General features: G+C 39.0%; 1 protein-coding gene across 1 annotated transcript; it reads left to right on the forward strand.

The window, feature by feature from the left end:
* Positions 1–352: 352 nt before the first annotated feature.
* Positions 353–6712, forward strand: wbp1 (WW domain binding protein 1). Its single transcript, XM_083531053.1, has 4 exons — positions 353–626; positions 2467–2569; positions 3479–3646; positions 4197–6712. The coding sequence occupies exons 1-4, from the start codon at positions 537–539 to the stop codon at positions 4664–4666; spliced, it is 831 nt and encodes a 276-aa protein (XP_083387179.1). The 5' UTR covers positions 353–536; the 3' UTR covers positions 4667–6712.
* The last annotated feature ends 6396 nt before the right edge of the window (positions 6713–13108 follow it).

The raw sequence follows: 13108 nt of genomic DNA on the forward strand, positions 1-13108 counted from the left end.
TTGCACTGGTCTGGAGTTTGATCCTGAGTTTAATTACTGTACAGGTGGTTGTGTTGGTTTTCTCAGAGTTTTCTGGTGTCATATTAAGTCCCAGAAGCATGCACTCAAATGGATTTATAGCTTTGTTAAAATGCTATCAGATGCATTGGTATCTTATTATGATCATTTTCCCAGTTTATGCTCCTGTCGTTCCCTAGGATTCCCATTATAGGTTCTGGATTCACCTTCATTTAATCCAGCTGGTAGATTAAAAAATTGAAAAGACATTTTTCTATAATTTAATAAATATTTCAATACAATAATGATAAATAATCATTTGTAAATTGAAGAGTCTGGTCAGGAGTGAAGTGAAAGTTTCCCCTCAGTGGAAACATAAGGGAAAGTCGCCCCCTACAGCCGGGTTGCAGTGCACTGCTTTCGGTATTGCTTTTCCAGGGGCTTGCCTCAGTGCGACTGGACTAGAAACAAAAATATGTCGCTTGTCCTTTGTGGCGGTTATTCTAGCGATTAATCGTTTTTAAAAAAATCCATTCTATATGGTTTCCGGCGCTTTCTTAGCGAAGATGAGGCAGAAAACGCTCGGTTCTGTCGTGGGGTTGCTTTGCACAGGGACCTGTTTGGCGCAGGTAAGCCGAGCTGAGCGCTTTGGATGCGGCTGCATGTGTAACTCGAGCTCCGGGGCTCACAGCTGGTGCAGGCCCTCTATTGTGCACTGTTTTTGTTTTTCTACGTAAAATAACCTGTGCACGTTTATTCGAAAGGATAAATGAAAGAGGAAAAGGACGACATGATATTGAACTGTCTGCTTTCCTTCTGGGTTTTTTTCCCCTGACAAATAATATTTGATAGTTATTTAATAGAAGGTTCTTTTTTTCTCTCCTTTCTGCTCACTAATCAAAGCTAGCGGTGTTAGCTTGACACGGAACTAGCCGGCTAACGGTAACGGCATCAAGGTGAACAATAGTTCGGTTTTTATGAATTGTGAATAGACGTTTGTAAAAGTTGACACTCGGTTCAGGTTGAAAGTTAGATTACGAGTTTGCAAAAATAAATGACCTGAACTGAAATAGAAATAATGCGTTTTTAATCTTTCGAAAAATCGTATTATTTGTTAGCTAGCATGCCGGCTATAATAAAGGCGAGTACCGTTTCTTTGACTGTAAATGAGCGAGTTGGCCAAGTTTCAGAAACTATCCCGACTTTCTCTTTTGTTCTTTTGTCCCTTTTTCCTCTGACTTTTATTTTTATTTTATTTTACAGATACCGAAGAATGTATTTTAACATCCAATCCTTTTGTTATTCACTTTTCTGCCTGGATTTTCACTTTTTTAAAGCCTCATATTGCATTTTTGAATTTCTGAAACCCTTTTACTTTATATTACAAAAAACTTTTCATTACTACGTTTAATAAATTAATGAATCTCAATTAAAATAATGTCTAATAACGTAGTGTATTTGTGCCTGAAAAACAAATAGAGAATAAACATCTGCCACTGCTCCTGTTGTGTATTACAAACAAATGCAGTTTATTTTTGTCCGTTTATTTTTACCTCATGCCTCTATACAATAAGCGTTATATTATAGGTATCTTTTTTTATATCTCACAATTATTGCTACAATTCCCCCAAAAAGAAATCGAGCAAACCAGGTGGTTATCGTTATATAAATGTTGTTTGTAAACAACTTTATATTAAATGTAACACTTTTATTTTGGGAAATCAGATATTTGAGTCCAATAATCGGTATTTCTAGTGCATGTCGATCCGATATCATGGATTCTGTATGCGCTATAGGGTTATTTCTATTTACTGGCAATAAATTAGAATAATGTTTTATTATTTCAATAGATTTAATAATGTCTTACCCTCTATTTAGGTTCATTATTTAGTTAATATTTTCCATATTATTTTGCTTATTTTACCGTCTAACACCCCACAGTTTAATCAGTAAACTTCATTTGCTGATTAATAACTGTTCAATTCTTATTCGGTACAAGGAAGTAAACAAGCCAGGCATTGTTTTAAGGGACAGAACAAAATGTCAAAATAATGATATTTTTACATAACGGGCTGCCACCAAAATAAATATATAAATAAACCAGGTTTCAGTTTGAATATTAAAACACAGATTCTGCTTCTATCCAGGCAACTAGTAAGAAGTGTACAGGATGAATATAGACTGTATGTTACAGTACTGAAACCACGTACCAGTTTGATGTTGCTAGAAAGAAATTATTCCTTACTTTTTGTTTTAAAAAAGTATGACTATGCATTGACGATCAAAAATCTGATTATGGACTCCTTCATGTGCATTTTTATTATATATTTTTTAATGCCTCTAAACATGCTGATTGAATAATAAAAAAGGGGGTATTTTTATAATTTTTTAGAATTGCAATGCAATATATGCATGCAATGTAAGTGTTGTCCTTCCTGTGTTATTGATTATGTTGTTACTCCTTGACAGGGCAAGGAGTTCTGTTTCGGCGTGAACAATGAGAAGTACAGATGTGAGATGGGCTACTGTTGCGGCGAGACAGAGTGCTGCACGTACTACTACGAACTGTGGTGTGAGTGTCATACTCTGCCCTGCTTTGTTTTTTCATCTTGGCTTTCTGGTGTAAGTGGGACAGCAGACGAACAAAAGTATTTGGACACCTAGCTTTTGTAGCTGTAGCCAAACTGTTACCGCAAAGTTGGAGGCACACATTTTGTTTACTTAAACCAGAAGAGCCAAACCTGTGCACAGAGCAAACTGCATGAAGATACGGTTTACACGGGTTGGAGTGGAACGTCTGACATCAACCCTCTTGAACAACTTTGTGATGAATTGAAACTCTGATCGCACCCCAGGCCTCACCCTACAGTATATCAGTAACATGAGTTGGCTAACACTGTGGCTGAATGAGCAAAAATCTCCAGAAGCGCACACTAAAATCTAGTCTAACGTCTTCCCAGAAGAGTGGAAGATATAACTGGAAATGGAAAGTAAATGTGGAATAGCACAATCTTATGGTTAGGTGTCCACAAATATTTGTTCATATATTGTAGCTTAGTGGTGAAAACTTTGCACTTTTAATCGGCAGCACACGCCTCAGCACACGTCTCAGCACACGTCTCAGCACACATCACAGCAACTCCAGGACTGCCACTGCTGGGCCCTTAACCTTCAACTGCCCAGTAGAATAAAAAAAATAATAAATTGTAAAATGGAGGGAAATGGTCTTTTTTTTTGGTTTGTTTGTTTTGAACTTTTGGCTGACCGGTACACCCACCCTGCAAATGTTTAATCACATCTAATGCACTTGTAGGCGTGTCATTCGAAAGCATATTATAAGCATGCACATGTGGTCCGAATGGACCTAAGAAGAGCAATCTGCCTCTGGGAAGAAAATCTGGTTGGAACAATAAATGAGTGCCTAGTGTATTACTTTATTTCGATATATTAAAAAAAATATTGTGTGTGTGTATGCATTCAGGGTTCTGGCTGGTCTGGACTCTTATCATCATGCTGAGCTGCTGCTGTGCATACAGACACCGGCGTGTTAAGATGCGCCTGCAACAGGAACAGAGGCAGAGAGAGATCAGCCTCATGGCCTATCAGGGGGCCTCCAGCTCCTTCATCTCTCCACCACCCCTTAACCTGCGTAAGTGTGACCAACTCCCTCACCAGCGATTTGATCTGAGAACAGGATTTTGGACAGGAGGAAAAATAGTGTTAACATTATGTCTGATTATAATGTATAATGTATAATAACTCTGAAGCCTCAACTGGGAAATGACAGATTTTGTATGGGAATCACAAGACTGTGTCAGTTCCAATTGTGCATATGGGTGAATCCACATATGTTTTCTTTTCACGAGTTTAAACTATTTAAGTAGTGGAGTAAGGTCACGTTCCGTTGTTCCCAAGAATTAGCACCCTCGGCATTGATGACTTCATCTTGTGTATGAAAGCTTCCGTTATGTGGTCTGCTGTATCTTGTTTTTAGTTCACCCAGTAAGATAGAACCAATAGTTTAAGTGTAGTTAATAGTTTTTTAAAGGGTGAGTGTTATTCATGTATCAGTTGAGGATGTTCATTTAAATCATTTCAATTAATATTCGTTGTTTTTCTGTTCTGTCTTTCCCTAGTTTGGTCCTTGTTTTAGACCCTTTGACTCGCTGCTCAGGTATCTGACCTTCTTTCTATTTCAGGCTTCTGGACAGACTGCAAGCTCCCTGACTATGAAGAAGTTGTAGGCCACCCTCCCACCCCTCCTCCACCTTACTCTGAGAATCCCCCAGAAAGCTCAACCTGCACCCAACCACCTCTCAGAGGTTCAGAGTCAGCCGTGGTATTTGAGCCGGCACAGGCGGAGAACGGCGCTTGCGAGGCTCAAGAGCCGAATCTCACAGAAGCCGCAGCCCGATCAGAATGCTCAGAGCACGAAGAGCCGGACGTCCCCCCAGAGGAGGAGCTGAACACCAGACGGAGACACGTGACTGGTGACTCAGGCATCGAGATGTGCGTGTGCCAGCTGGATACAGACGAATGCTCTGGGTTGGAGGAGGATGAGGGCAGGATGTGTAATGTGCCCGATGGGAGCTGCTGCTCGGAGAGACAGGCTCTCAGACCCAAGGAGATCTCACACTCACCAACATCCAATGGAGATCATGTAGTGTGAGCCACATGACTTGTACCGTTGCCTGTAGTTGAAAGGCTTACGGCTTGTTCATGATTAGCATACTTTTTCTTTTTTTTTCTTTTTTGGAGCCATAAGGCGGCCTTGAAGTGCACAAGGCAGGGTGTTGGCATGTTCTGCCATTCAAATAACAACTGAATAATACTTTGCTCTTGTGTTACCATTAACAACAACATAATTAGTTTGTTCCTAGAGGGGATTTTTGTATTTAGTGGCGCTCGTTTTAGCCAGAAGAAGGAAAGATCCGTGCTTTGAAGCTGCTTCACATTTCATTTAACCAAATATCTCACTCGTCTTTGTGGCCTGGAATGAACCCCTTTTTCCCCAATGTCCTCAATGTGACATTTCAGATCAGCTATGGCGTCATGGCCTGCCGGTCACTGCCTTTCCTTGCACTTAGACTGAAAGACAGAGCTCAAAACAACGGACCAGGACAAGTCTGACTGCCTGCTTTGTTTTGTTTTCCACAAGGCTCTGCTAAAGAGAGTGCAGCTGTGGGTCTGACATCAGCTGAGCCTCATCCCTCAGGAACAGGGCGACACAGCCACACACAACTGTAAGATTGCACCTTCTTCAGGAAAGCCACAGAAAGACACCCTCACACCCTGTGCTTTTTTTTTTTTTTGCGTACATTACCCAGCTTGCTTACGGTCATGCACGACCTGCGAGACGGCACGCTGTCAAGCTGTACGCATTTTGAGGTTTGATTTTATTAGCGTTTTAATTTAGGTTTAGGACGATACAACACAATACTGATTTGATACTAACCCCACACCAGCGAATCAGCAATGTAATAATATACCACCTCCCTTTTTTAAACAAGAGCGAAAGTAAACGATTTAAGGCGATGCGAGAATGCACCTGATATGGCTGTTCTCAGAGGTGCTGGCAGGTGCTAGAGTTCCACTGAAGATTTTGCCTTTTGTGGATATGAGAGAGCAATAGCTAGGTCTCTGAAGTTAGGCTGCTTTCACACTTTCTTTAGCTACTCTCTAACATCAGCAGCAGACAGCGAAAAGAATTGATGCTACTGTACGCAGTTGCATAGCAAAAACACGAAAATCCCAAACATACAATATAATTCAAATTTTTTCCTTTTTTATTTTTATTTTAGTTATTTTTTATTTTTGTTATTATTATTATTATTATAAATTTCACCAGCATTTTGTCCTCCATTTTTAAGTCCGATTGGTCAGTTCATAAAAAAATTATAATAGGGGTTTTTTTCCCCCCGCAAATTATTGTTTTTTGCTTTTGCAACTCTGCTTTAGTAAAATGGTGTGCTGTGATAAACTATGAAAGCAGCCTCGGAGAACTCAAATTACAATTCGTTTACAAAAATCGTGACTAAAGCCAGCGTATCAGACGGAGAAAACTTCCACTTACGCTCCTATTTGTTCAGGAGTGACACTGCCAGCTTCACCTTTGAACCATATTCCAGTAAAGTCAGCATTAATTCAAAAATAAACAAACAATTTACACCAAAATGAATCTAATTCAATGCATAATACATACAAATAAGGGTTTAAAAGCTTCTGATCGCAAGGATTAGTTTTTTTGTTTGTTTTTGTTTTTTCTCATACGAAGCGAGGTGTTTTCGAACGATAACTTTGAATACGTTGCGTGAACTTTTTAACCCGAGTCTGGATTTTTGTAAGCGCCTCTTGAGAAGAGAAACTCGCATTTTATACCACTTTTGTAAAGTCAGCATATTTTTCGACCCTTTTCTATCCGATCTGCGCGATTAACGCCGGGATGCGTGCACCTCTGGTAGTGGTCACTTCCAAATTCTCTGACCATGTCAACCTTCAACCTACTGAATTCACAAGCCTCGGTCTTGAGAGCCGATAGAAAAAAGAAAAAAAAAAAAAGGCAGGGCTTGGATGAGCTACTTATGTAGGATCACACCTGAATTTTGTCAGGATTTTTTTTTTCTGCTTGGGGCACATCTGGAAAAAGAATTAGCCGTTTCATCGACTGGAAAAAAGAGAAAAAAAAACGCTCTGATTTCCTTGTCGGCTCGAAAAACTTCCATGGCAGTCAAAGATACGCTACAGATGTGTACTCTGTAGGTACACGAGAGGTCGTCAGCAGAAAAGCGAAGTCAATGCTGCTATTTTCACCCTTTTTTTGAGAGGCTTCAGACAGAGTTTTATGCACAGATGAACCGACGTGTTCTTATTGTTTCGAATTGTGCCGCACGACTGCACCGGGTCCGACTGCGCTCTTTCAGCTGGCTTTCTTTCTGTATGCACTGGGCCCCATGAATCTTTTTTTTTTTTTTTTAGGTTTTTTGTTTGATTTTATTACCCAAACCAAACTACAACCAATCAACGGCAGTTGTAAATTAGCAATTTGACACGCCCACAAGACATATACGGCAAAATGCCTACAGTGAGCTAAAAACTGAAGAGCTCCACGTTATCGCAGCATACGCCAAATATCCCAGTAATGCAGCTCAGCCACTGAAGCGAGTCGGCTGTTATATATAGACTTCGGAGCTCTAACACGATATGCATTTCTAATTTACCACTGAATTAGTTCTTGGATTAATGGGGCCCGTCGAATTAGTGTGAACCACTTGATATTTTGCGTTCACGTTGGAATTTCTCAGGAGGGGGTTTGCACGCTTTTAATAGACGCTCCAACGTCGTCGATCCTGTGGACTACGCGAAACACGCATTGAATAAAACGATTAGTTCGGACGGCATGTTTTTTCGTCGAATCTCATCGTTTTCCTAACGTGAAAAACTCGTGCACCACCAAGCTGTAATGCTAAATGGAAACGTTTTGAGCTTGTAGATAAACCCGTGGTGCTATCACATGGTGGTAATATACAACGTACTAATGTTGTTATAGAGCTTTATTCATACCTAGAATATAATCCTTTTTTTTTTTTTTTTACACGTACAACTTTTATATTGACTTTTTCTTCTTTGCGCGAGACTTCGCTCTAGAATTATTCTTGGAAAATTCACCTATATTATCAGATCCTCTAAGGTTCAGAAGATTTTCCCAGATTTTGGTTACAGTACTGATGATGTCAAGCAGGAAGTTGTTTGTACTTTCGGTAGTGTAGATATTTTCCATTTTTTCAGGAATACGCATGCGATTTCTGCCAAGAAGAAAATAACTTATTTTTGGCAGCAGCAGAATGTAAAAGTGTAGCATTATTATCTCAATGAATTTGATATATGAGCTCAGAGGAGTTAATTCAAAAATTGGGACTTAATTTCATAGTTTTTTTACGTCATATGTAATACTTCTCTGGAACACAGTGGCCTTTTGAATCCCTACTTCAGAATTTTGTTTAAAAGGATAAAATAATTAACCTGCTTTGTAGGTAAACAGGTCAATGGATCGATATTTAGTCTATATAGCTGTTCAACTGTTTTCTCATTCATTTTTTGTTCATGTAATAATCATTTGTCAGGTTGATTTGCAGTCTGAATTTCTTTTTTTTTTAGATGGCAGAATTTGGATAAAATCAGAATTTTCATATGTCAGAAACATATATATGTCAGTGTTTTTAGTTTTGACAAAACATAACGTTGAGAAGTAAATTTTTTTCTGAGAGCACTGGACATCTGAATTTCTAAAGGTGCACGTTTGAGATCAAACCCCTACCACACGAAGCTGCCCCTGAGCAAGGCCCTTAACCCCAAAGCTGCTCAGTTGTATGAATTAGATGAATGCAAGTTGCTTCGGATAAGGGTCTGTGCCAAAAACCGTAAATGTCAAAATTTGAGAAGTGAATTATTATTATTTTTTTTATTTTTATTTTTTTTAAATGAATCAAACCTTTTGATAAATAAAAAAAAAAATTAAAATCAATATAAGCCAGATATTAAGTCATATAAGTAAAGACAAAGAAAATACGTGAACATTATGATTTACTTTTGCTGGGAAAAAAAACTAAATAAATAAATATATAAAATGTAATAACTTTCCTTCTCAGTGGAATCAGGCTTCCATCCTGGAACGATCTTAGTGGTCTGAGAAACTGATGCATGCGGTTGTGTAGATGCGAAGTTGCATGTCTGCCGAGTAGCCGTACGATCTGAAAGAGATTCCGATATTCTTTTTTTTTTTTTTTTTTTTACGTTAGGGAACGAAGCATTTAAGCTTCTTCATATAATCTGCGGCAGATTTTTTTGCCCAAACTGTATGGCGCTGACTTTTGTTGTTTTTAAACAAACAAACAAACAAAAAGACTAGTAAATAATTAAGGCTGTTTGCCGTTGTGGTCGCTTAGAGGTTAAATGGTCGGGGTTTTTTTGGGGTTTTTTTTTTTACTGGCCGCCATGTTTTCTGCAATTCAGTGTATATGTGTGTGTATATATAAGTACTTAGAGACGTGCAATGATCTCTATGTCTTGTGTACCTGTGAGAATACGTGTGAGTCTATGTGGAGATGTGTGGTGTGTTAACATGGAGATTTGCATGACTGCGTCGGTCTCCCTGGTCCCCTTTTTTACCAAACACACGAACGTGGCGACAAAAACCGTGGCGACCAAGGTGCAAGGGTTTTGACCAAAGGTTTTAGAGTGGAGATTCTTCTTTTTTTTTTATTTTTATTTTTTTATTTTTTATAATTATAATAAGTAATGGCACCTCGAATTCTGGAACGTTCAGGAAAAGAAAGCATGATGGCCCTTACGGTGAATTCTAATGTGTATTGAATATAACCTGTTCTAGTTTAGAGGGAAAGCCACCTTGCAGCATTTCAGGGAAGTTTGGTTTCTGTTTTTGCTTTCAGCTCTTTTCTCTCTCTCTCTCTCTCTCTCTCTCTCTCTCTCTCTCTCTCTCTCTCTCTCTCTCTCTCTCTCTCTCTCTCTCTCTCTCTTCCTTCCAAGAATTTAGCCCTGATTCGACTCCGTTTCAGTTTTCATAACACATCCGACAGGGATGTTTACACTCGCCGTGCCTTGTTCTTCCCAATAAAGCTTTCCTAAGGAAAAATTCCCACCCCCTTTCTCTATCTCTCTACTCTATTCTCTCTCTCTCTCTCTCTCTCTCTCTCTCTCTCTCTCTCTCACTACTTTATTTAATTCATTTCTGTTTGTGTCTTCACACTTCCGTACTGTATCTAACTATAGGCTATGCACGCAAAGAAAAAAGGTTAAAGCTCTGCAGCGGTCGTCAATACAAGCAATACTATCCAGTCCACATTGCACTGTATCTCAGTAGACGTCTACTCCGAGACGGGAAAATAATTTGCTACTACGGTCGTTTTGTACACGAACGATTTTTGTACATAAAGTGTCATTTTTTTTTTTCTTCCTGTCACTTCAAAAAGTAGGGAAGGAAAGGAAGAAAAAAACGCAGAGTGAAACATCTCAGCCTGGCTCGTGCACCCATTCTCTTTCCGACCCGTTTTTTTTTTTTTTTGTAACGCCTGTGCGTATACCTCGCACCGGCCTTTAGTTCGCGATTAGATCTGTTACTGGCACGTTACACGCGATCTCCTTAACACGTCCTGTCCTCAGAACCGGTTTTGAATTTTGTTTATCCGGGTTTGAGCGGCTGAAATCCGAACCGTCGCCTTGCAGTAGACGTGGCGTAATTGAGCCGTGTCCTTGTGTAAGCCTGTTGAAGGGTCTGGTCTTTTTTTGTGTTTTTGTTACATTCTTGTTACAAATGGGACAAAATTTCTGTCATACATCACCTGACTCTTTTAGCTTCATTATCCATAATATCATTAAGTTCAGTTAAAAAAAAAAAGTGCACATTTTGATTTTGTTTGTTACTTATTTGTTAGCAGAAGCAGTCGTCCGAAGAGCACAGAACTGTTTTTTTTTGTTTGTTTGTTTGTTTGTTTGTTTTTTGTTGCCGTCACTTAGATCAAGCCAAAAAATTCTTCAGGATGGTGAAACGGTGGGAAAAATTCTGCAAATCACAGAAATGTGTGGAAATTTCTAACGCTCGGGGTTAAAAAGAAGGTCGGCTGTGTACTCTTTGTATTTTATTTTTGTAATAAAATCGACATATCGCACACGTCTGTGTATTTGTCTTTATTGGACGAAAATGCGAAGCCCGAGTCGTTCCATAACACCACGATATAAGCAATTGTAATAGGAACAGCAATTATTTCTGTGCAATCGTTCTCGAACAAAAACTTCCCAGAAAACATGCTGTTGCAATTTTTTTTGTGTGTGTGTCATTGTACTTCTGCTGAATTTCCTCTCAGGAACTTGACAAGATTTGGCACAAACAATGAACTGATCTTGAGTCATATTCACAAACAGGCGCCTCAGTGACACGTGACCTTTTAGCTCTGGCACGTCGTCAAGGAGAGACCGAACTCTTATGTTGAATACTGGGTGGAAAGAAAGGCACAAAATGGATCTGCTTCCCACATCCATGATATATTTGGAGTTGACAATGATATTTTGGGAACTATTAATCAAAGGCCACGAGGAGGGAAACAAAGCGGTATTTAACTTGGTGATAGCACCCCTGGTGGACAAATCTTGTAATAAAAAAAGGCTGATCTCCTCAGACATTACATTAAATCAGGGGTCCCCAAACCTTTTACCTGTGAGGGCCACATAATTTTTCCTTTACTAAATAGGAGTCTGGGTCAGTCTGTAAAATAAAATTAGAATGGTTGGAGTAACTACCAGTATTGTGGAGACTTTATTATGACTTTAAATTTTATATATTATTTCTCCTAATGCCAGATTAGTTATTTCGTTATGCATCGTACAGACGAACATTAGAGAGATATAACCTTCAAAAGAGCATTTTTACTATTATGATGATTTTTTTTTTCCCTATTCATTGATATTGAAATCAAAACATTCACTTGCTTATGCATATGGTTGGTGGGTGAATCTAACAAATAATTAGGCTTGAGGCCACTCTTGTAATGACAGTGGGCCAACTAATTTATATATATATTTATTTTATTTTTTATTACTATTATATATATTCTTTATATATATATATATATATATATATATATATATATATATATATATATATATATATATATATATATATATATATATATATATTAGTATAGAATATAAGAATATATATACAGTGGGTACGGAAAGTATTCAGACCCCCTTAAATTTTTCACTCTTTGTTATATTGCAGCCATTTGCCAAAATCATTTAGGTTCATTCTTCTTCCTCATGAATGTACACACAGCTCCCCATACTGACAGAAAAACACAGAATTGTTGACATTGTTGCAGATTTATTAAAAAAGAAAAACTGAAATATCACATGGTCCTAAGTAGTCAGACCCTTTGCTGTGACACTCATATATTTAACTCAGGTGCTTTCCATTTCTTCTGATCATCCTTGAGATGGTTCTACACCTTCATTTGAATCCCGCTGTGTTTGATTATACTGATTGGACTTGATTAGGAAAGCCACACACCTGGCTATATAAGACCTTCCAGATCACAATGCATGTCAGAGCAAATGAGAATCATGAGGTCAAAGGAACTGCCTGAAGAGCTCAGAGACAGAATTGTGGCAAGGCACAGATCTGGCCAAGGTTACAAAAAGATTTCTGCTGCACTAAAGGTTCCTAAGAGCACAGTGGCCTCCATAATCCTCAAATGGAAGACGTTTGGGACGACCAGAACCCTTCCTAGAGCTGGCCGTCCGGCCAAACTGAGCTATCGGGGGAGAAGAGCCTTGGTGAGAGAGGTAAAGAAGAACCCAACGATCACTGTGGCTGAGCTCCAGAGATGCAGTCAGGAGATGGGAGAAAGTTGTAGAAAGTCAACCATCACTGCAGCCCTCCACCAGTCGGGGCTTTATGGCAGAGTGGCCCGACGGAAGCCTCTCCTCAGTGTAAGACACATGAAAGCCCGCATGGAGTTTGCTAAAAAAAACACCTGAAGGACTCCAAGATGGTGAGAAATAAGATTCTCTGGTCTGATGAGACCAAAATAGAACTTTTTGGCCTTAATTCTAAGTGGTATGTGTGAAGAAAACCAGGCACTGCTCATCACCTGTCCAATACAGTCCCAACAGTGAAGCATGGTGGTGGCAGCATCATGCTGTGGGGGTGTTTTTCAGCTGCAGGGACAGGACGACTGGTTGCAATCGAGGGAAAGATGAATGCGGCCAAGTACAGGGATATCCTGGACAAAAACCTTCTCCAAATTGCTCTGGACCTCAGACTGGGCCGAAGGTTTACCTTCCAACAAGACAATGACCCTAAGCACACAGCTAAAATAACGAAGGAGTGTAAACGAAGTATACAGTACAGACCAAAAGTTTGGACACACCTTCTCATTCAAAGAGTTTTCTTTATTTTCATGACTATGAAAATTGTAGATTCACACTGAAGGCATCAAAACTATGAATTAACACATGTGGAATTATATATGGAATTATATACATAAAAAAGTGTGAAAAATGTCATATTGTAGGTTCTTCAAAGTAGTCACCTTTTGCT

The sequence above is a fragment of the Silurus aristotelis genome (assembly GCF_946808225.1).
Source record: "Silurus aristotelis genome assembly, chromosome: 26".
In the NCBI taxonomy this organism is placed as follows: Eukaryota; Metazoa; Chordata; class Actinopteri; order Siluriformes; family Siluridae; genus Silurus; species Silurus aristotelis.